The sequence below is a fragment of the Sceloporus undulatus genome, chromosome 4 (assembly GCF_019175285.1).
Source record: "Sceloporus undulatus isolate JIND9_A2432 ecotype Alabama chromosome 4, SceUnd_v1.1, whole genome shotgun sequence".
In the NCBI taxonomy this organism is placed as follows: Eukaryota; Metazoa; Chordata; class Lepidosauria; order Squamata; family Phrynosomatidae; genus Sceloporus; species Sceloporus undulatus.
Window position 1 is genome coordinate 232,726,604 of NC_056525.1, and position 24,235 is coordinate 232,750,838.

The 24,235-nt window shown below is 38.7% G+C and overlaps 1 protein-coding gene across 2 annotated transcripts in view; it reads right to left on the reverse strand.

Annotated features, from left to right (window-relative positions):
• Window positions 1-208: 208 nt before the first annotated feature.
• LOC121927830 (transcription initiation factor TFIID subunit 2) overlaps window positions 209-24,235 on the reverse strand; it is a 41,234-nt gene continuing 17,207 nt past the window's right edge. The window contains exons 6-19 of one of the 2 annotated variants that reach the window (XM_042461762.1): window positions 23,617-23,801; window positions 21,212-21,325; window positions 18,771-18,870; window positions 17,502-17,587; window positions 15,736-15,871; window positions 13,311-13,465; window positions 11,350-11,464; window positions 9,919-10,028; window positions 9,167-9,232; window positions 6,791-7,043; window positions 3,932-4,072; window positions 2,446-2,556; window positions 1,430-1,623; window positions 209-525 (exon numbers count right to left, since the gene is read on the reverse strand). In XM_042461762.1, coding sequence (XP_042317696.1) covers window positions 324-525; window positions 1,430-1,623; window positions 2,446-2,556; window positions 3,932-4,072; window positions 6,791-7,043; window positions 9,167-9,232; window positions 9,919-10,028; window positions 11,350-11,464; window positions 13,311-13,465; window positions 15,736-15,871; window positions 17,502-17,587; window positions 18,771-18,870; window positions 21,212-21,325; window positions 23,617-23,801 — 1,968 coding nt within the window. In that variant the 3' untranslated portion in view covers window positions 209-323. The remainder of the gene's footprint in view (window positions 526-1,429; window positions 1,624-2,445; window positions 2,557-3,931; window positions 4,073-6,790; window positions 7,044-9,166; window positions 9,233-9,918; window positions 10,029-11,349; window positions 11,465-13,310; window positions 13,466-15,735; window positions 15,872-17,501; window positions 17,588-18,770; window positions 18,871-21,211; window positions 21,326-23,616; window positions 23,802-24,235) is intronic. The other variant, XM_042461763.1, reaches the window with a different exon arrangement.

Below are 24,235 nucleotides of genomic sequence, written 5' to 3' on the forward strand. Positions count from 1 at the left end.
ACTAGGAGTTCGAGTTCATCTTGCTTATTTCCCATGCTCTGTGCATTAGTGTAGAGACATCGCAGACCATGGTTCCCTTTTACTTGCTGCCTGTGCAAGTTTTTTTGCCTCCCACTGTTGGGTCCTTGCACTTTTTTTCTTGTTTCCTCTATGTCAGTTTGACTATTTTCACCAGAGTGGTCCTAGCTATTAAGACAGAAGATCTGTTCCCATCTGTACTGTACAAATCCAATCTGTATCTGTTGATAATTCGAAAGTTTAACATAATATTGGAAGACTGGGAAAGAAAACAGGGAACAGGCCTTTATACAAATATAAGAAACTTATAAAGATAATTTAAGTCTGTATGGGCATGAACTGAATGGTAAATAAAAAACCCTGTAACCTTTTGTGTAGTCCACGACTGCTTCTAAAGCTGCTATTCGTATATCCACAAAGTGTCCATATTCTGCATAGGATTTGAAGACTGCAGGGTCACTTGGAACATGTCCATTCTTCTGCAGTACACGAATGGCATTCAAACAGCTATGCATAAGAAGGAAGAGAAAGAAAAAAACATATTTTGTAAATTCTGAATTTGTTATCATAAAACAAGCCATTTTTGTAGCATCATAGCAATCTGACGATGAAAATCACAATTTCTAAATTGTGCTAAATGAATATAATAAGCTTGAGCTGCCTAAGATTTTTGCAAAAGAGTGACATAAATGAAAGAAGTCAGTTCTGAACAGTTCTGAAGATTTAGGAGCCTTGGGCCCTTCACTTTCTTCAGTATACTATCTAATATAACATAAACCGGATGAGAAGATCCAATCCATATTAAGCTAAAATTAAGAAGCAAATATACATCTACATAAGTATTAAGAATATCTAGTCTCTTGTATCTTCCATTGCTTCCCCTCTTGTGTGTGCTGTTCCATGTTTGGCACTTCTCTGTTGCTGGCCTACACCCCAGTCATCTGTACTTTACCAATGTGGACTGCCTTGTGCAGGGTGTGGAGTGACTCGTGTACTACAACTGCATTTGCACAAGTTACAAAGAATGTTTTAGCTCCTCTACATTAAACCTCCATGCACTCTAACCTTTTGTTATTTGAGATCAAAAGAAAATAAAGATGTGATTTCAAGTAATACAAATGTTCTTGTTGTAGACAGGCCTAACGAGGCATTTCCCCCCCCCTCAAAACAGTGTTTATAGAAGGATTTTCTAGGCGCCTATTAAATCTCCCCTCTATCTACTAGCTCTTGTGTTTATTGACAATAGTGCAAACTAATTAAAAGCTACACTGTGCAAGATCAGAATGTCTCCATCAATATTAACTACAAAATAGGATGTAGAAAAACAAAAAACTCCATAATATCAAAATAGAATTTGCCTTCTTTTTTCAGATTTATGTTTGCAGAAATTCAAGATGTTTTTGTATCATACCTGACTGTAATGGTGTGTCTGTAACTGGGTAGCAGTTTTTCCATGTTTAAGAACCTAGTAATTTCCTCAAGAATAAGGCGCACATCCGGATTTAGATTGTCCAGGGTCCGGGCTTCATTATTCACACTGACTGCAGGAGTTACAGAGTTTGCTAATGCATCTATCAGTTCAGCACGATAATAGTTGTCTGAAAACTGTATTCCAAAATCAAAACTTAAGATAACAAGCAACATAGAATGGAACATTTAAAAAAAGCAACAGCCACAACACACACACACACACACACACACACAAAACATGCTTCCTTAATTAAGAATACTGTCATTGTTTAGGTATGGATAAATGCCACTGCCTTTAATGAAGACAAAGACATGAGCCTAGATGAAAGAATGACTCTAAGGAATGTATTAACTACTTGATTTATATCCTGCTTTCAGCTACAACAGCCAGCCAGGCTTCCTGATAAAAGCTGTTCCACATCCTTGGCACTACCAGTGACAAGGCCTTGTTCCATATCCAGATCAATCACATCTTTGAAGACAAAGCAACATGGAATAAGGACTCCAGTGACAATTAAGAGTGGTCTGATTGCTGTGGGAGAAGTTGCTTCTGAAAATAATGTCACTCCAAACCATTTAGGATTTGTTCACAGTTAATCACCAAAAATCTACTTTGTATGCAGAAATGAGTTGAAAATTGAGGCAGCTTGCATAATGTCTAAGTCATCTGCTCCATGAAGTAGAGCCCAGCCAACATTTTGAACACTGTATTTTGCACTAGATGAAGTTTCTGAACACTTCTCATAGAGTGGTATTCAATCATATGTGGTAGATGTTTGTGACCAAATCTCCTTTCCCAGTTAGCTGCCGCAAACCTGTGCAAAGGCATTTTTGGCCACATTTTGGCACTGAGGACCAAAGGCAGACCAGGGATCACTCCCAGGGTGTGAAACTGATCATTCACGGGAATAACAAAGCTGCAAACAGAAAATACTGATGTGTGAAAAAATGCTTTACCTTGTTTTTTCTATTGTCATTGTACTTGATTAAGTCTAGAATGAATGCTAAAACCTCTTTAGGACACAAATTATGAACATCTCTCAGCAAGGCCATCGCAACAGGCATTGTCTGTGAAAAAAGATCAAGATTAATGAAGAACTACTATAATTCAGGTACAAAATCAGTGAAAAGGAACATTAGTTCTACCTTTCTTGTGACACACTGCCCAGTGAATTTCACTAGTTATCCCCTCCAACAGTAAAATTGGTGTCATGTAAGAACACAAATTAAAATATGGGATCCAGATGATAATGTGGTAGAACAGAAACCTGAGAATTAAGTATCAAAAATTGCTCTGCAGGTTCTGAACAGAATTCCTACTACAGTGGTACCTCGGGATACGAAATACCCAGGTTACGAAATTTTCGGGATACGAAAAAATCCCATAGGAAATCATTGTTCCGGGTTACGAATGTTTTTTCGGGATACGAAGAAAATTTTTGGTGCTTTTTTCGGCTTTTTCGCACGAAACGCGGCTTTTCCCCATTAGCGCCTATGGCAATTCGGCTTACGAAGGCTTTTCGGGTTACGAAAGCGGCCGCGGAACGAATTAATTTCGTAACCCGAGGCACCACTGTAGTCCAATATGTTTTCTACAACAGTTGTCCCAAAACCCCAGAAACAGACATCAACATTTTGCATTCAGTAGCCAGTAATGTGCTGCATCCAGACATAAACATTTCACTTAGTAATCATGACTGATAGCTACTGATATGACCTCATTTATTTATCTAATATTTTGAAAAGTGGTCAAACATGCTGGCCATCATTACATCTCAAGGTACTTAATTCCATTAAGTCATGGGTGGGAAAGGCCAATTTTCACCCCCATGACACATAGGCTATGCCCATGCATGCTGTGTGCACCAGAAGAGATGTGATCTCACTACCAGTTGCCATTTTGGCCAATTTGGATTGTTTTATCAGCATAGCTTACGTAGTTACATGAGAATAGGTGAGTTAAACAACCTCATTTGCAGGCAGGAGGTAGTGGATTTTGGTAATTTAGAGGTGACAAATTGCCCAAAAATTGGTCTGGAATTTTTTTTAAAAAAAATGAGAAGTTGAGGGGCAGCATTGTGGATCTCCTGGGGTGCTTCATGAGCCATAAAAGAAAGAGGGGGAAAGACTACCATTTTATAAATCTTCCAGCATAACATCATGCTCTCCCAAAAGCCTTGATTTCTTTAAGTTTGGGGGGAGGGGGAGATACCTCTGTATTTCTTGAGACAGATGCGACACTGACCTTTACATACTATTTTCACTGCTGGCTAAAGATTTATTTATCTTTAAAAAAGTACTGCCTTTATTCTGGCAAATATATCCAATAGCTAAAGTTTTTCTATTTTTGCATCCACTACTCTATTCCACCCTTGAACCTGGCTCTTCTACAGTAATCTATCATGTTCAGAAAAATACAGTGAGACAGCAGATGACCTTTTACCTTCTGCAGAAAGTAGCTCTGAAAGTTCATGAAGTTATTGGTTTTCACAATGTTTGGACAACTTTTACAGCAGAACATGCGAGTGAAAAGAGACTTCATAGCTGGTGGTCCTGTCCAAGTACTCACCATAAAATTTGCAATCTATATCATTAAGGATGGAAAGAGAAGCCACATTACTAACAATGCAAAGTTTGGCCCACAATCCCTTACTCAAAGCCAGCTCCTTTGTTCATGACATTTATTTTCAAACCTCTGTGCGTGTGTGTGTGACAGAGAGAGAGAGAGAGAGAGAGAGTGCAACAATAGGAAAGCAAGATCTGTAACTATGTAATAAAGGATTGCTATAAATTTGGCTTTCTGACATGGAGGACTAGCATTTCCCCCCCTAATGTCCCAGATACAGGTACCATATTTGTGTCCATGTGTTACAACTGTTTTTGTCTTTCCTGGTAACTTGCATAGACTGGCATCATGGACTAGCACTGATCCACAGACCACTAAAATGTTCTAAATCATTATTTTCCATATATTCTTACCATTACATTGCCTGTTATGTAGCTCTTGTGCATCTACAAATTATTTTGGAGGGCATCCTGGTACCTACAATCAATTTTTGTAGGGTGCCAAGTCAAGCTTTGTGCTTAGATCAAACTTAATACTTCTGGTTACTTGTGAATAGCAGGGAAAGATTGGTAAGAGCAAACAGCAGCTGTCAAGTTGCTTTTCTAACATTAGCAATTTTGTCACTGAGGAACCTAAAAGGCTTTCAAGAAATCCTGGAGTGTGAACTCAATTTGAAAACCAAAGCTCCAAATGAATACATTCCGCAAACTCAGACAGCCTTTCACCACCATAGCCTCTATATATTTGATCTACAGTATGTGGAAAGAGTTATTAATCTATAGTTCATCTGCAACTAATTATCCTTCCACAATAAATACCAGGTTTTAATTGTCTTTCTCCCAATTACATTTCAGATGAATCCCTCCTTCCCCAGCAGTTACAGTCATATAATCTATCCCCACAGAAGCTAGTTATGGGAAAGGCATCAGTACTGCCAGTTTCCTCAATTTACCCTGCCAATAACCTCAATGCAAATTTTAAACATGTCCCAGCCACCCTGGGAGCATAAGACCACCCAAAGAGGAATAGACAATTTAGAATCCCATCTAGCTTAAAGCTATAGCCAAAAAGCAAAGATAGCAGTGAAACAAATGTAATAAATGGTTTACTGAAGCAAAATTTGCCCAACATCCTGATTTAAGAAGTCTATTTTATACACTAATAAAGGCTTAACGAAATTAATGTTTGTTACATTTGTCCACAGAGCACTGCAGGAGATCATAGGCTATCATTTTCTGTGATGTAAGACCTCACAGAAAGTTTTAGGAAGATTTATTCCCCCTTTAGACTCACTACTTCAGTGCCTTACTAACAGCTCATTCATCTGGATAATAGCTCAACCGTCCCCGCCCCCCCAAAAAACCCATACAAAAAAAAAAAAGGGGGGGGGGCCTGGTCACATTGGAATGCATAGTTTAAGTGAGAGTTTGTGTCTGTTTAGGTTAACTGAAAACATGCATTTAGAAGCTGCAAAATAACACAGTGTGATCCAGATGAAATACTGATTTTAAAGTACTTCTGAATTTATAGCTGTGACCCGTTCACATTTCTTGTTGATGCAAAGTTCCATTAAATATAATATTTCTACTTTATAACTACACTACTTTCCTACTGCTAGCCAGAAATATATTATCTTCATCATAGACTGCTTTCTAGTACTAATGCTTGCTTCTTTTTATACTAATACTGTATACTAAAAGCTCTGTGTTGCATTGCTCTCAAATGAACCATGGAGGTCAGCAGATTTTTAGAGTCAGTATGAAAATTTCACGACGTCCTCAGATTTCCAGGGCCCCAAAAGAATTTTCTAGCAAAAATGACATGGAGTTGGGTTGTCTGTAAAAGTGTCTTTAAAAATTTATCTTGTTCCTGAGGATTAATGAAAAATGAAGGAACTTATTTCAACTGTCTGTTATCTTAGTTACATTGTGAAAGGTTTTTTTCTAATTTCCTTTTACTGAAAAAAATAATAATGTAATTTTCTTTTCACATCAATCATTTATAAATACTTGGTAAATACAACTATAAGGCTGGATACTGAACCAGTCAAGGAGCAAAGATTAAACTCTTATTCTATTACTAAAAGGTGAAAATATATTTAGGGTTTGAAACTGTAAAGTGTATTTTTGTTTCTCAAATCAATGATGATAATTATAGATAAGTGCCCATAATTATTTTAAGATGCTAAAGAAATGAATTACTTGTCATGAATATAGAACAATTTGTGCAATTCTCTGCATTGCAGTTGACAATATATACATGGAGGGGTGTGTGATCTTCTTTATTTCCATACATGGAGGACAAGGTAGTGTAAATTAAGCCAATGTACTTAAGAGACTCAAAGACATGGAACAAACCATAAGCCTGGAAACATCATACTAGCTATTTTATTAAACCAAAGATAGAATACTTATACAGTATTTGTTCAAATAGAGAAAAATAAATAAACCTTAGCTTTTCAAGCTTTAAAGACAATAGTATTTTGTTCTTTTTTTGTTTGTTTGTTTTTTGTATCTTTCCCCACCCCAACAGTGAATATCAAGCTATTCAGGGCTTAGGGAGTGCTGCAGTGTACTGATAAGCAGTATAGAAACGTACTTGCTATTGCTATTTTTTTGAAATTGCTTAGATTATTCATGAACAACCTAATTGTATACTGTAATTTGCTGCTTTGAAGATTTCTAGAAACAGGGTCACACTCTCACAAAGCTTTCTCATGACATGGCCACTTCTCACCTTTGCAAGACAGAAGCATGCCATTATCCTCACTCGGTAGAAACACTGCTCTTGTTCGAGTATGTCGGTCAGCGCAAGCCGTGATGCTGGAGTGGGGAACTTCTGGAGGGCCAAAATGGATTCCTCCTGTGCAACCACATCTCTCTCATATCGGAGCTGATACTGCCACATGAAGTCAGCCTGTTCAAATTCTACCTTTCTTAACACAGACATGTCCGGATCTATTCTTATCCAGAGTAAGGGGGAATCAGCACTAGAAAAGATTATCAAAACTGGCACTAAGGCTTAAAATGCAGCAAACTGGCATGATTAATGGTAACATTTTAACATGACGGCTGCTAAATATGATATTAAAAAACCCTTAAAACTTTATTCTGTATTTTTTCTCTTGCTCTGCAAAATCAAGAGATAACAGTTCAGTTATCTTTAATATGGTATCTCTAACAATGCAATCTGAAATATAACAGAGTCGCTTACAAACTGGCAGTACCTTCCAAGATACCAAACTTAAGGTCTGCTTCAAACTTCAAAAACTTCTTCCAAGGAGGCACTTCTGGAGAAAAATATATTGCAAACACATGCTTCGAGCACTGGACTATGAGTTTGGAGACCAGGGTTCAAATCCCTGCGCAGCCATGGAAATTCACTAGATGACCTAGGGCAAGTCAACACTCTCACAGTCTGAGAGGAAGGCAAAAGCAAACCCCCTCTGAACAAACATTGTCAAAAGAACTCTGTGATAGGTTCACCTTAAGCTGGAAACATGTTAGAGCAACACAACAATAACATACTTATAATCATAACATCTGCAATTGAAGCCACTGTATACTGTTTTCCTGTTTATGTCTTTCTCCCTTCCGGCATTGCTTCCTTTGGGCAAGGACCTTGGGACTCTGTAAAGCACTATGCACTCCAACAGCACAACATAAGCAACAAATATCAACTACATAGGAAGATTCTTTGATGACTTAATATAAAATTAGTGTTCAAATTATTATTTGGTTATGAGGAATATTCCCAGAAATCCAAGCACCCTCTTCTTTCTTCTCTCCACTTCTTAAATTTCATTAACCACACTTTGCCATGACATCCAAACATGAAGCTACAGTCAGCATCTTTACTCCAAACCATAACTTGCAAACCTACTTCAACCTGTGTTTTGACATGTGCTGCAATGTATACTGGTCAATTCAAGTATAGTGGCAAAATATGATTAGATAAAAGCAGAATGGAGAAAGAGCATGAGCACATGAGATGCTCCCAACTGTCAAACTCTGGCTTGGCATTATATCTAAAAACATAAGAAGAGTGTGCTGGAGCAGAATAAAGGATGAGATAGCTAGACCAGCATTTTGTTCACAGATTGGCCAATCACCTGTCTATGGGAAGTCTGCCAGAAGAACTTAAGTGACAACTGGATTCTTATTATCTGAAGTAAGTCAGCAGATGTACTGTATATGGAGTTTCCCAGCATATATGAGTGTGTGTACCTAAAATTGTGAATCCTAGTGATCTATATACAGTGCACCTGCGTTATACGCGGGCGCGCTATACGTAGCTTTGAGCTCATGTGAAAAGCCATGTAGAGCCGTGTGCAGGGCGCAAGGGGCAGCGCGTCCTATTCAAATGAACGGTGTGTGTGCCCGTGGTGTGTATGCGCCGCCTTGCCACCACGTGCTCGAGCCCCATTCACTTGAATGGGGCTCGAGCAAATGCAATATTTGGCTTACGGGGGGAGGGGGGGAGGGGAATGGATCCCCGCGTAAGCCAAGGGCGCACTGTATTAGATTGTGCCTATATCTGCATAGAAGTGCTTGCAAAGCAGAACTTTTGTAATGTGTAATAACTGTATGTTTAGTGTATTTGCGGGTGGGAGGAGGCTTCAGCCTCTCTCTCCCTTCATGCGCTAAGAAAGAATATAAGAAGTGGCCTGCTAGAGCAGATATTTCATGCCTCTGTTACAAGGTCACTGATGTAGCTACTTCAGGAAGACAGCAGGAAAATAGTCAGGGATTACTCAGTCTTTGTTACTCAACTCTAAGGCTGCATAATAGTCTTCATCACAAAGATCATCTATAGCACACTGACATTATTCCATATGAACGCTATTATTAGCATATTGATAACTGCAGGATCCATAGAACTATTTGGTATCCCAAAATGCTGAATGCCTTCTGCCGCTCATCCAGAACACACTAAACATTCTGCTGTTCAGAGCTGGCTGGCAGAGTGCTGTTTGGCGAGACAAAGAGGAGGGAACATCTAAACAGGCAAGTAACAATGCCTTAGTGATAGGCGGAATGGAAGGCTGGATTGGGACTAGTATATGCTCAGAACAATCCTCTGCAGAAGAGGTGTTTTCAGGCATCAACTTACTCCATGGCAGAAAGATCCATGTCCACTTCTTCTCCATTCATTAGAGGAATCTTTTTCTTCTTATTTCTGCATTTTAAAAAAGACGACATGTACAGTATATTAAAATTACTGTCTTCCCCACTATTCTTTAATTAGAGAATAATTTTTTTTAACAAAAGCAAGAGAAACGGTGGCTAAGGTAAGCCAACAAAAATTCACTTAATCAGATGTCTCCAAATATTTTTTGCCAATTCTCCTTTCAGGGATTTATTTCTCTGTTAAGTTCCATACCTTCTACTTCCTGGTAGATTCATGAATGCCTCCCATTACTCATACTGTTTACCCACTCAATGCAATCAGTATCCAGCATGGTTAAGCCATCAGATGAAAGCTGAATTTTTCAACTCTCCCTAAACTTTTATTCCTGAGGCTGGAGTTTTAAGCCCACGTCTCATTGAACAAAGACTTTCACACAAGTAATATTCTGGTATTACAATGGTGGTATTACCACACTACAATTTATTTTCAGCCTGTTGGAGCAATATTAGGAGCTTCAGATCAGAATGGAAGAGAATACTGGCATTAGGAGGAGCCCAAGTGTAGGAGCCTCATGCATGGCATGAGATCTCTGATGGTGCCAAATGGGAAGCAAGAATCTCCATGCTGCTGACATAACCAACAGGAGTGGCCCAGAAAATATGAAAGCAAGCAACGGTTATTATATGCATATATATTTTTCACAAACCATATTACAAAGCTGATCAAAAACATACCGCCTGCTCTTTGAGTGACAAGGTATGTCATGTTTAAGGCTATTTTCTTCTATCTGAAGTGTGTGGTTAAAAGATCCATCAAGCTCTTGTACTGTCACCTTGAGAGGCCCCTAAGGAAAATATTATCAGAATAATCATTTTAAAGATACAATCAATACAAATTACTTAATATATTGGAAAGCAAGCTCTGACACTTACAGATCTGAATGACATTCTTACTACAGAGGCTAAATTGATAGAAATTGGCTTGCCTGAGCTACCCCAATAAACTTTAGGGGTAAGTGGACATTTCAATCTGGGATTTCCATACAAAAATATAATATTCTAGCCACTACACTACACAGCCTCTGTGCTCACCAAAGCATATTAGGTACAACTCCATTTCCCCATTATTTTGCATTTTATATATAACATTTTTGCCATGGAAACTGCAAACAAAGAAGGCAAGAATTCATCCAGTTATATATCCCTGTATCAAACTTTTCAAGAGCCGATTCAAACTTTGGGAATGACAGAAAATTAGTAAACAAAAATGTTACCTACAAGTGTGATCCAACACTGCATGCAAAATGTGAAGTCGCAGGCTTTCACGGCCAGCTGTATAGCTTATATTAATAAATCTTTTTAAATTAATTAATAAAGGGACTCTCAAGATATTTATAACTTGCAACAAAGTTTTTAAAGTAACTATGGTGCGTTACAGACCGCCCAAAGGCCTGTACCCGCCCCTTTCCCCGACAGATTGGGACCTCAGCTGCCACAGCGGCAGCCCTGAGGCCCCGATGTGCCGCTTTTCCAGGCTGCGGGAAGCGGCAAAAGGCCGCTTCCCGTGGCCTGGAAAGGGGGTGTCCTTGGGGCTTCAAGCCCCAAGGACACCCCAACAGCGGCAGGGAAAGGAGAAAGGGGCCACTTGGCCCCTTTCTCTTTTGTGATGCTGGCGCAGCTGTGTAAAGGCTGCGCCAGCGCCACAAACCCAGGAAGGAGCTCCGTTTCGGAGCAACTTCCTGCGCCATGGAAAGGACACCACAGGCATCTTTCCGCGGCACCAGGATGTCACATCCGCGCCGCCCCATTTGGAGGCGGCGCGGTCATGATGTCCTAATGGCGGCGCCCATGTAGAATGGGTGCCGTCATTTTGTACGTATTAGGGTTGGGGGCGTCTGAAAGAGACGCCCCCAGCCAACCCTACTACATACACAGTACGTACTAAAAGGCCCTTCTGGAAAGGGCCCATGGATCCCTAACCCATATGAATGAAGCAAAAGTACTTAACAACAAAGTATGCAAAGTAATAATGGGTCACTAACTCCAGTCTGCCATTTACAGCTTATAATACTAAACAAGATGCTCGCTAAATTCAATGACAATATCACCACATATATGTAATAAACGGACAAATTTCAATAAGATGTGGAAAAAAACTAAACTTACCACATATTTCTGTGTTCCAGGAGATGTATAATCCTGTTTTATTTCTAACTCAAGTACATTTCTTTTCCTATTAAATGCAAAACTGCCATAAAATTTTACCACACCACTCTGATCTCTGTCAAACTGAATAGGAAAAATATGCCACTCATGAACAATCAATTCCCCAAGTTTGCAGAAATACAACAATATCCCTATCACCAGGTGTGAACAAAAATGTTCATAATGAACAATGCCTATCATTACAATTAGAAACACTATACAATGCAAACAGAGATTTTAAGATCTGCATTCTTCAATAACAGTTCCTATTCCTAAAGTAGTCTCTCCACTTCCACAATAAGCTAGAACTTGTCCTTAAGGTTCTCCTCCAAACTTTCATGCTGTCTTTGAAAAATATCAGGAGTATTTATAATAATTACTATATAAATGTATATGTATAATTAGTTTGTTCTAGTATAAAAAGGGAATGGTTAAATCTATCTTCATCTCTAGAATAAAAGTCAAATTTTGTTAAAGCCAGCTAATGCACATTTAAAATTAAAGGCTAAACTATTAACTACATGGAAGTCACTGTAATTAAGAGTTAAAAGATAGTGGGGAAAATCTTTTAAAATACAAAAATGTGAAGAGTAAATAACTGAAATGTAAGTAAAGACAGGAATTTAAATGAGGATAACAACAAGAGAAAGTGGAAATAGTTGGAATAAGAAGGAAGGGACCCAAATAGTTCTAGGGCTGGCAAAACAAGATTTAAAAAACCGAAGGAGGAACAGAGGAATCAGCAGTGAAAACAGCCGAAGATTCCATGTTTTTAGAGTGGCATGAGGAGAGATATCCTACATCGTGCATTGGTCCTACACACCATCCAGAGACAAAAAAGTTGATTTTTTCAAAGCTATATAATGCATACTTCAAATTAAAGACTAAAGTAATGATTACATGGGATTGACTTTCACTAATGAAGTCTTCCTGCTTTAAGTCTTGTATTCCTTAAGTCTTGTACTGTCTTTATTCAGGAGTTTGGAAGTGAAGTGAAATAATGTTTTTTTAAAAAAGGTTTATGCACTGCTGCTACCAAACTGATCATTGATGTGTATATTTACAATGGATGGCCCTTTTTAAGGTTCCTCTATCCACCATATAGAACTTTATGGAAACATGATTCTTCTTATATATATATGGTCTGACCTATATCTAAAATCCACCATTCTGAATATTCTCCTATGGAAATATCAGATATTGCTTCTTTTTGTCTATTGTCTACCTGTGCTTATGTCTTTTGAAATTTCAAAGTGAATTGAAATATTACTAAAAGTGCAGACTGCCAACCAGATTACCAACTGAATCCATACCTTCAGTACGTCTCCTCTACTACCGAAGTAAACTCAATTACTAGTGCATACGTCTTTTGAAACCATGCTGGTGTGTTTGGAATTCACATGGTGAAAAATGCTACAGACTGCACAGTTTTCCACCATTTGACATGTATTTCTGAAAATACTTGGTGATAAGATCACATGCCACCAGTACCCAAAGTGTGACCTTCTGGAATTCAACCCAACAGTTTCACAGCTTAAATTTGTGTTAGATTACAACTTCACAGACACTGGCATCTACTGTTATTAAATGTTAACCAGGTTTCCTCTTAACCAGGGCTGGTTACTTATCTTCAAGTTCTTCAATGCAAAAAGAGTCCTGGTGTCTTTTGAACAGAGCACACTGCCACAAAATGTTTCTGCTACAACATAATACTGAAAATTAAACAAGCTGGACTGTTATTAATCCCTATAAAAGAGTGACAGTAATTTGAACACTGTTTGAAAATGTCAGTCTTTGAAAGTCTTGAAATAAAATTAAGAGTGCTTCTCATGCTCCAGGTTTATTCAATAACAGGATCAAAGCATTGCTGCTTTTCACCTTCATCATGATTACTAGCCCAGAGCTAGAATAAAAAAGGATACACCCATTGCTTTATTAATGGCTGAATGTCTTTGCCAGACACATTAGAGATGGATTTCAAAAACCCATATGTGGAAACAAGCATCTGACTCCACATATGAGACTGGAACTTCTGGGATGAGGCAGTGCTGGCCAAACTCAACAGTTTGTTGAAAACCTACAAATGAAGTAAGCCTTAGTTAGTATTCTAAATAGGCAAAGTAATACCCATGACAATAGCATCATTGGACATCTAGCTCAAATAAAAAAACAAAAACAAACCTAAATCAGCTTATAATGTTCAAGTGTTGCTTTCATAATGTATCCGGCTCACAGCAGGAGGAATGGAGAACAACCACATTTGAAATCTTATCGCCTATTAAAAAGTGGACTTTCCTTCCACAACTACTTTGAATAACAACTTTTCAGCCATATATTCACTCTGATATGCATGTTGTTTGCAAACTGAATATATGGAGTATGGTTGCAGAATCAATCTAAAATCCGAGTAACATCATTCCATTCCCACCAGCAACCAACCAGAGTTGTTCATCTTTGGGAAGACCAAAACAAAAATAAAAACATGCATTAATATTTTCAGTATCTAGTATTCAAAGGAAGATTGCCTCTGTACTGGAGGATCCATTTAGCCACCATGGTTCATAACTTAAAATATTAAAAGGCTTCTTATTAAAAGATGATTAGACAAATTCATGAAGAATATAAATAGTTAATAGTTGTGATAGATACATACCTAACCTCCAATATTAGAGGTATCTCTATACAGGTTGTTGGGCACCAAGGGAAACTTGTGGGCATCCCATATACATCTGCCTACCACATTATGAACAAAACAGTAGGCTAAAATGGTCTTTTGGTATGATCAATCATAGCGTTTTCCAGTATTTTTATGTCCAAGTGGCTTCCTCTTTACATCATGCACACTGACAGAAAGAATGCCACTAATAGATTTAAGTTCATTTAAAGTGTTTCCAGATTTTTTTTAGAAAACAAAACAAAACACTGTGGGCTGATTGAATCATTTAGGTCAATGTTAAGTGCCACAGCTTTTCTAAGCTATGGCCTGATTGCACATCATGAAACCTAACACATAAAAAGGAAACCTCATTTTCCGGGTGTGGTTATAAATCAGCCCAAACCACAAGAGTCAGTTATACAAACAGCTAATCATACAGAGAGGTGTCCATCCAGTCTGGAACCAAAGAACGGTGCTAGCAATATGACACAGTTACCCTGTTCACATTACAGTAGATCTAAGCCTTGACTTGTGAGACCACCTGAGAAATTCATTCGGCAGTAAGAAGGGGCCAAAATTAAAATAGGTTAAACTTCTTTGGGCCACAAACTTCTTCGAGCCACAGATTTTAATTAAATATAATGAATTAATAATATTAATTCCACCCTCCTCTGCCCAGCCCTCTCTTCAGGACAAAGTTGAATTGTGGAGGAGCCTTGCCTGTCCTCCTCAGGAGAAAATAATAAATAATAAATAACATTTTTATTTTTATACCGCCCTTCCAAAGATCAGGGCGGTTAACAACATAATAAAAACAGTGCAACATACAAATTATACATTACAGAATTAAAAACAGATACAACAAAACAGGATAAAAGCCCCGTTAGCCAGTCCTCTTGCCATAAAAGAGGAAGGGAGGCCTACTGGACTTTAATCGGGGAATGCAGCCTGAAATAGAAGGGTTTTTAGATCCCTTCTAAATTGGGCCAGGGAGGTGGCCGAGCGGAGCTCTGTGGGCAGCGTGTTCCAAAGGGCCGGGGCGGTGATGGAAAATGTCTTCCTCGTAGTGGAGGTAAGCCTGGCCCCTGGCACCCTAAGTAGTTACTGCCCAGATGTTCTGAGGGTGCGGGACGAAATGTACGGGGAGAGGCGGTCCTTCAGGTATCCTGGGCCCAAGCCATTTAGGGCTTTATAGGTCATCACCAACACCTTATATTTGCTCAGAAGGCTGAGCAAAGAAGAAACCTTGAGCATTTGCCCATCTTTCTCCTCTGCCAACCAGCCTTCTCAGGAGAAATTGGGGTAGAGGCTTGCAGAGCGCCCCCCATGCTTCTCCCAAGCCACCATACTGTATTGGTCTGTTTCGACCTTTACTCTCATCAGTATGCAAAGGGATCTTGTAGCAACTTTGAGAGTAACTGACAGAAAGAAATTGGTAGCATAAGCTTTGGTAGACTAAGTATATTTCATCACATGGTTAAGAAGGCAGAGAAATTTACTGTGAAGAAAAAACCCAGAATATGAAAATTTACTCTCAACTACGGCTACCTCCACTAGTTATTTGTGTAGAAAGGAAATAAGTTCTCTTTTCCTTTGGGCAACCAATATTCATTAAGGTTACTGACAGTAGAATGATCTGAAATATGAATTCAAAAAATAAATACATTTCAGATAACTATCTAATCACTTACCTGTAACATGAACTCCATGCTGATTCTGTTTTCTATCAGTCTCATCACTAGATGGGCTTTGCATTGGAACATAGTGTAATATTCCCATGATAATGTGTGAGGATGTTTTATAGAGAAATGCAAATATGATGCAGGGCTGTGAGAAAAAACGTTTCAGGAATATTATTTTGTGTTTATGGGAAAGTTCCATCATAGTTAACAGCTGAAACAACAACAGAAAGGTTAAGATCAAGAGAACTAAATTGTGATCATACCTATTAAAGACTTATTAAGATTAATGATAAATTATTTATAATACTTGCAAGTATTAATTATTATAAACACTTGCAATTAAAGAAATATACAGAACATTCACCTCTGCTTTTATTTCTACTTATATTTCAGTGTCAAGTAATCTGCATTACTATGGTACAGTAAACTATTTTAATTAAAAATAAACTACTTCCATTCTTCTGTGTTAGTTGTCAAGCTGAGACACACTGGCGATTCTGCATTCTTTGAATATTATGATGGTTATACTTTGAAGAAGGTATTATCAGAGTGATTTTTCCCAGGAAGAATGAAAAGGTTATCCTTAAACTCTTTTTGGGGCAATAAGAGGAAAGTAATACGACTACTGAATTTTATAGAAGTGTCTTGAATTTACAGAGGTCAAATGCAAATGCAAAGCACTCAATGCTTCAAACAGCAAAACAAGAGAAAGTGAAAAGCAATTGTATTTATTAGACCAAAAAATGTTTAGGTATTCTCCAGTCCTCAGTTATAATCACTTAACTAGTTCATGCTAGGGTATCAGACACAACATTACACTAAACAACTTAGGTTGAATATTCTCCTATTTGCTGGTGATACTTTTTAAATGCATATTGTCATCAGCTAAAGACTTAATATGGGGCACATAACCCATACCCCTGGAATTCTATGCCCTGCTCCCTGTGTAGTCCCCTGAGAAGTCACTTTTGGAAGAGCCCAAATCCAGCTTAGAACAAGGTTACAGGCAAAAAACAAATAAACACTGCTTTCCAATTTCCAATATTGCTGTTTTCCACCAACAATGATGAACAGTGATGAAGAAGGTGGTATCTTGGAGAAGGAGGTTTCACCTAGATGCACATGCCTCACCGATCACTAGATTTCAACCGATATGGAAAGAAGGTTTAAACCTCCTCATCTCTGGGTGGTCTGATGCATGTAAGAATGTATCTATGTGCATGTGTTAGAGGGCATATATTAATTCATTAATTCCACCTCAAACTTCCAGTTGACTCTAGATAGAGCCCTCAGGGTTAAAAAAAGGTTGTGCACTCTCAGGTTAGGATCTAGTGTTTCAACATTGGTCACTGAATGATAAAAATGTTTCCCTCCATGTGCCCACACAGAATGAACTTTGCAATGTGTTCTGCTTTAAAAATTGCAAGGCTTGATGAAAGCTGATATGTACTAACCACTAGCAAAATTGTAATACTTGTGAAAACAGCAGAACTTAAATATTAAAGGTTATTTTCATTGTTCTCATGAAACTTGTTTTCTTTTCACTGGAAAGGGGTTTTGAGCCACTTAGCAGATACAGTTAATACAGATATTTGGTTAAAAATATACTTTTCCATTTTGTAATTCAAACAAGAATAATATTTACCAAAGATGTAATTTATAGGACCATTAAGTAGTGAAAGTAATTAAACCTTTGGTCCAAAGTCTCCTTATTCACCCAAAGTACATATATGTTAACGATCTTATAAATCAACTCACTGCCTAACTAAACATACTTGTCTTTTTCTTTTCCTGCACCAAAGATTGGATGCAAGAAGACTCCTCCAGTCTTCAGTTCATATGCAACTATTTTGTCTAGTTCCTGAAATACAAGATATATTCATTTTACAAACATGTATTTGGTTACACTGAGAAGATCAACTATTTCACATTACAGTTAGTAAATATGAGCAGCAGACTATATATGCAACTATATACTATAACATTTTCAAACTGTTTTTCAGTGAATCCTGGAGTTGCTCAGATGTCTATTGGGGTTCCTTAATTAAACAATCAGCAAAGGCAGATAAGCTCCCAGAAGCTGGCTACCACTATTGATTTTCTATGCAGTCCAGAACTGCCAGAATGTTTGTGGTATTTTGTTATATAAGGCAGATTTCTATACAATTCTTGAAGAGACAGGAGTCTTGCCTTATTTTCCTCCTATTGCTTGGTACTTTACATTTAGTAGACAAGAGTGAACTCTTACTAGGCAGTGGTATTTTCTGGGGGCTGAGAAAATGCAAAGCAAATATTCCCACCACATGTGAAGAAGTTTAAAAGGGAAAAAAATCAGACAGGAGGCAGGGCCAGAAAATTAAATCAAGACCATTTAAAAATAATTTCTTTTGCTTTTAATTACACAGTGATAGAGACTATTAGAAATTATGAAGACACTCAAGTTAAATGGGCTGTTTGGACTAACTGAAAAATTATGCACTTACTAGTAGATCCCCTAAAACATGGGCCTAATTCTCACTAAGTGCCTGGAGCATACTACACCTTCAGATTAAAAGTGGGACCTTATATGATTGTATGCTCCTTCAAATTTAAGAATTCCCTCCCCACCAAGATTTAAAATGCCAGTTAGAAAGCTAATGTAGCCTTCCCCCAGTCGGCAGCATATTTTAATTTACTCATCTTGCTGCAAGCAAAATATCAGACTTCTCCAAACAATCAGGGCCCCGTGTATTTCTCTAGATTGTCTCTAGATAGATTGTCAATATACATCTTAGAATGGGGAAAAAACTTGATCACTAGCTTCAAAAATAAAAAAGATTAAAATGATAATCACCCAAATGAACTAATTTGCAAAGGGTTTTCCAAGCCTTAACACTGTAGTTTGTTTTTTAGAACAGCTTTAGAAAATCTATCTGGACTGCTAGTAACCACCACCTTAATTGTGATAGCTTCTGCTTGAATGTGCAAAGAGACTGTTCATTTTATCTTCTAGTGATTTAAAGCACACAGATGCTTTTAGATATCTGTCCATCTGGGTGCATTACCTCCTTGATCCAATGGCGATACTCATTCACGCCAAATGTTTTTTTCATCCAAAGGCCATAAATATAGCCAGAGATTCCCTTCAACACCCACTCATCTGACCTGGAAGGAGAAAAAAATACAAATGCCATCTCTTGATTCATGAGTAATCTGAACTCAAAAAACAGCAGCTTCTGCTTAATGTAATCCAGCTTCTGTTCTTATTTTAAATATTTTAGCAGCTGAGATAACCTGCCTAAGTAAATAAAAGATGATGAGCTGTGAACGGATGTGTGTGTCCTGGCAAAGAGTCAGACTGCATGAAAATCACAAGCTAGTGAAACAATGAAAAACTTCCTCTGAAGATTATATTAAAAATGTATCTAGTAGTTCTTTTCATTTTACAGAGATACAACCCAACCAATATTTATGTCCTGTCCTATATCAAAGTATCTTATATGAGAGGCTCATTTTAGGTGTGTCTGATAACAGCTAGGTCATGCCTCTTAAAAACTCATGCCATGATAGATTTGTTAGGCCACGACTCAAAACACTATGTATTGAGTCCCATGGAAGCTTTCTATCTCCTTTCCTTAGAGCAAAAGGGGGCATATTTAACCCTTTCAAGGAGCATCCCATAAAGCATGGTGGGTAACCACAATAGATCTGTGGACCAATTTTCTGCCTCTGAGACTGTCTGGGAAACTTATTAACTGCCAAAAATGCAAAATAAAGCAATCAAACAAAAAACAATTAAAATAAAAAGTGGATGTGTTCAGAGGTCTACTTCTGGTATTGCAAAGCAGGCTGCTTTTGATGTAGTAAGAGGTGTGTGTGTGTGTGTGTATGAGGAGTCTTGCATATTCTGTGAACTGTGAATCACCACTCCTGTAGGCTTCTGAAAATTGATTCACTCTTGAGGCTGGTGCAGAAAAACGGCAGTCTAAGGTGTTTGGAGGGGTTGAAGGGTGCAAACCCAGCCTTTGGAGCCTATATGCATCTCAGCCTGCCTTAAGGACTGAAGCAGGAGTGAGGAAATTGCTATCTGAAGGATATCTGAGGCCCCCTCCAGGCAATTTTTGTGGTCCCATAAGGTCAATTATGTGTGTGTGTGTCCAAAATGCCTCCCAAGCGGTATGAAAGGCATTTCCACCACATTCTAGCCTCACTGTGGGCCAATATCAACCAAAGACAGGCTTTTTTTGAAACTAGAAGTGAAGAGGAAATGATTTTTGCTCACTTTCTGTTATTAAAAATAGGGCCCAAAATGGTGCGTGAAGGCCTTACTATGGGGCTAAATACACTGGCAAAATGTGGTGTCTTCCCAGCACCTTGGGGCCATGGCATACACACAACGCATGCCTCAAAGATGCTGGGAATGTGCTGCAAAGCTGCCCCATGGCAAACATGGCGGCAGTTTTTCAATGTTCCAGCAGCACAGTGTTTAGACGCTGCACAAGCACTGAAAAACTCCCCCCACAACAGCAAAGCCACATTTTTCCCATTGCAAAAAGGAGTAGCTTTTTGCCACTTCTTTTTGCACCAAGAAAATACCAGGCTGGGGGTGAGGTGTGGGGCTGCTGCAGTGCCACAGTGTGCAGCTCCATAGCAGCCCCAACCTGGCATATTTGGGCCATCTGTTTTGACCCTATATGGTGAAAATGTTGGCCTTGTCTCCTAGAAAGGACTTGAGGGCAAAAATGTTGATTATCTTCTTTTTTTGTGGGATCAGGTGTGATCAGGTTGCCACGGCCCCAATCTGGTGGTCAAAGAGGTGGTCAAGCCACCCTTTTGGGGCCATCTGTTTCGGCCCTTAGTCTTCCAAGGCTTCGTTTTTGTTACAATAAACCAAAGCACCAATGTTTCTGAGATTCATTTTAAATATCTTTTGCTGGTTTAATTCATTTAAATTTTGCCTGGGATAAAGCACCTTAAATATCTAAGTAAATAAATATATGTAATCCAGTGGGGTTAGTTTCAAGGATCCATCATGGATACCAAAATTTGTGGATGCTTAAACCCCATTATATACAATGGTGTGGTTAAATGTTGTGCCTTACATGACATGGTGAACAACTCAAAAGTTTGCTTTTCAGGAATTAAAATATATATATATATATATATTTTTGAACCATGACTGGTTGACTCTGTAGACATGGAAGACCAACTATATATAGTCCGCCCTTCGCTTACGTGGGAGATCTATAAGCCAAATTCCACGCATGCTCAAGTCCCATTCAAGTGAATGGGGCTTGTGCATGCGGCGGCGGCACGACAGCACACGCCCATTCATGCGAATGAGATGCGCCACCCGTTGCGCCCCGCATGCTGAAAGCCGTGTATAACGTGGGCACACTGTATCATTATGTATTCTTAAGGAACCCACTGATCTACACTTCAGAGAGCATTCTAATTCTTGATATACTCATAAAGCTGTGAGCTATAGAATTTAACATGTACTTACCAAGACATCCTAGATATAAAGCAACCAAAGAACTGCTGGGCTAGCGCCTGAGCCAAACACCTCCTGGTCAGTGGAGTTTCATCTATTATCATTACACTGTGCAAGAGGTTTGTGCTAAATTAAAAACACAGAGTACATACAAAGTGATCAGAAACAAAGCCTTCCATATGAACAGTTATGTCCCCCTACCCATTTAAATAAACAAAATAAAAATACTTATTGTTAAGAAAATGTTTTTAAAACACAAATACAGAAGAAAAGCAATCTCTTATCAATCCAGTGACATCACTAGGGTTGGCATCACCTGGTGTGATAACTCATGGTGTCACTCTCCCCACATTGGCCTCCTCCCAGATAGAATCCTTAATAATGCTTTTTTGCTATAATGTTACTTGTAAATCATAATTCCCATGAATGTCATGCTAACAGTTGTGACATAAACAACTAGCAAAATTAAAATTATACCTTCAAATTACAATATCATGAACACAATGTAAATATATTTACATATACATATTAAAAATTTGGTTAAAATGTGATGTTTGTAAAGAAAATTTTAAAGGGTAATTGTTTTTTAAAAATTCTAATGCTTATTTTTTAAAAATTTAAAATGTTAAAAATTTAATTTAAAAACATTCTGGAGGTTCTCCTTTCTCCTCCCACTGAGGTTCACCCAACTCCCACCATCTCTTAAGGCATTTTAAAGGGGAGCAGATGAATGCCACAACTAGTTTATGCCAAAAGGTAGGTAGGTGTTTGAGGAGCAGGGGTGTCATCCCCTTTAGGGTGTTACTTGGTGTGATCCGCATCCCCTAGTGACGCCACTGAATCAATCTTGAAAAAAACAATATGTAGTGGTTTGAGTGCTGGACTAGGACACTGGGGGACCAGATTGCAAATCCCTGCTCAGTAAGGCAAGGGTAAACCTGCGCTGAACAAATTCTGCCAAGAAAACACCGTGATAGTTTTACCATGGTAGATGGTATTTATTATTCACAAAGTGATTATTCATGGATTACTGTATTTCCCACCACCTACACTGCTGTCCTATGCCACTTTTAACAAGGACTCTCATAATACTTGTGTTATTGGGAGGTAATCAAATTGGTGGGGTGGCTGGGCCCACCTAGATGTGCATTTCATTGCTTGTACACTCACATCGGGGTGGAGTGGGGGGGTGACACAGGGATAAGAACTAAGGCAGCACAAGGAGGCAGCGTATGTGAGTTCTCTTGTTCACACAAACAAGTGGGCAGGAAGGGATGGGATAGGGGAGTGCATGTACCCTCATACATTCAAGGTTGAGCAGGGAGAAGGGGATGGGATGGGGAAGTATGAGGAGGGAAGACACATGCTTTCCCTCACTCACAAAGGCGGTGGGTGGGTGGGATGGCATAGGTGTCCTTTCTCCCTCCTTCTGTCCCATCCCCTTTCCTCCCATCTCACTCCCAAGTGAGTGAATGAGCAAAGAAACATGCACACAGTCAGGCCAGCCAACCTGCCAATACACAAATGTTTTGTGTGTTTCAAATATGGTTTGTGTGGCCTAGACACATCTGTGGTTTTTCCACTTTCACGGGGGTCCTGTGAAACCCTAACCCCTGTGAAATTTGAGAGCCAACTGTACTTAAAATTCTTAACACTAACTTCCATGAAGTTGGTTATGTATTTTATTGAAAATTTAGAACTAGAACTAGATCAAAGGCTGAGACTACAACCGGAAGAATAAAGAACTGCCTTATTCAAATCAGACCTCCATCTAACTGAAGGATGGGTAACTTCCATAGCTCCAGGGGCTACATTCACCTGTCCCTACCATCCCAATTTTTTGGGTTCCAAATGTACCCTAACCAGATGGTTTATCTATTCTCATTCTGTAAAAAGTCCTCACAAATGGAACAAGTAACAGTGGGAAAAATCAATCACAACCCCTAGAGAGAGCAATTGCTCATTTTAAAGCAATTTTTTTAGAAATTGAGAAAACAACCAGATAGTGGGGTGGAGGTCTGGACTGCATGCAGCTCATGGGTTCACCCCTTACCCACTTATAATCTAGTTTATTACTGCCACATCCACAGCTAAGATTTAGTCCAAGCTCTGGGCAATAAGACTATGCTAGATCTTATTGAACTCAGAGATAGTTCTTAGTTTCCTTTTTAAAAATCAGTACAATGTTTTTGCCTACCTCCTGACACAAAAACCTACATTTTTTTAAAAAAATTAAAAGCATAATTAAAAAAACAAAAACGAAACAAAAACCTACAATGATTTTTGACTATCTTTCTATCTAAGTTTCTATCTATCAAGATAAGATACAATGAGATAAAGATACAGTGGGATGTAAATGGATATCCAGGTATTTCATAAACTACCATATTTTAGATAAAATAATTATACACACTAACCTAAAAATGCTCATAGAAGCATAAGCGGCTACTTCAACGTAGGCTTCATCTACAAAAACTGTTTTGAAACAAGAGTAAGGGTAGCGACATGTAAGTATCTCCTCATAGAATTCAAATACTTCATGGAGATATGATGTGGTATGCTTGAGCAGTGGGAGAAGCTGGGGCAAACAAAAATGAGTCACCTGCAACAATAAAAGGGAAAAACTTAAACATATAGATTAGCAAAGTCCCGTGAATTCATACTGGGAAAAAGATGGGATACAAATACTACTACTACTACTAATAATAATATATTAATAATATTTTTTATTTATAGACCGCTATTCCGCAGTGATCATAGCGGTGTACAATAAAATTCCAAAACAATACAAAAAATTGCAAGGCCTCTCTCCCCCTCAAGATGGTGGTTGGAGGAGGGCTCTTTGTCTTCCAGGCCAGGCCTCTCTCCCCCTCAAGATGGTGGTTGGAGGAGGGCTCTTTGTCTTCCAGGCCTGGCCTCTCTCCCCCTCAAGATGGTGGTTGGAGGAGGGCTGTTTGTCTTCCAGGCCTGGCCTCTCTCCCCCTCAAGATGGTGGTTGGAGGAGGGCTCTTTGTCTTCCAGGCCTGGCCTCTCTCC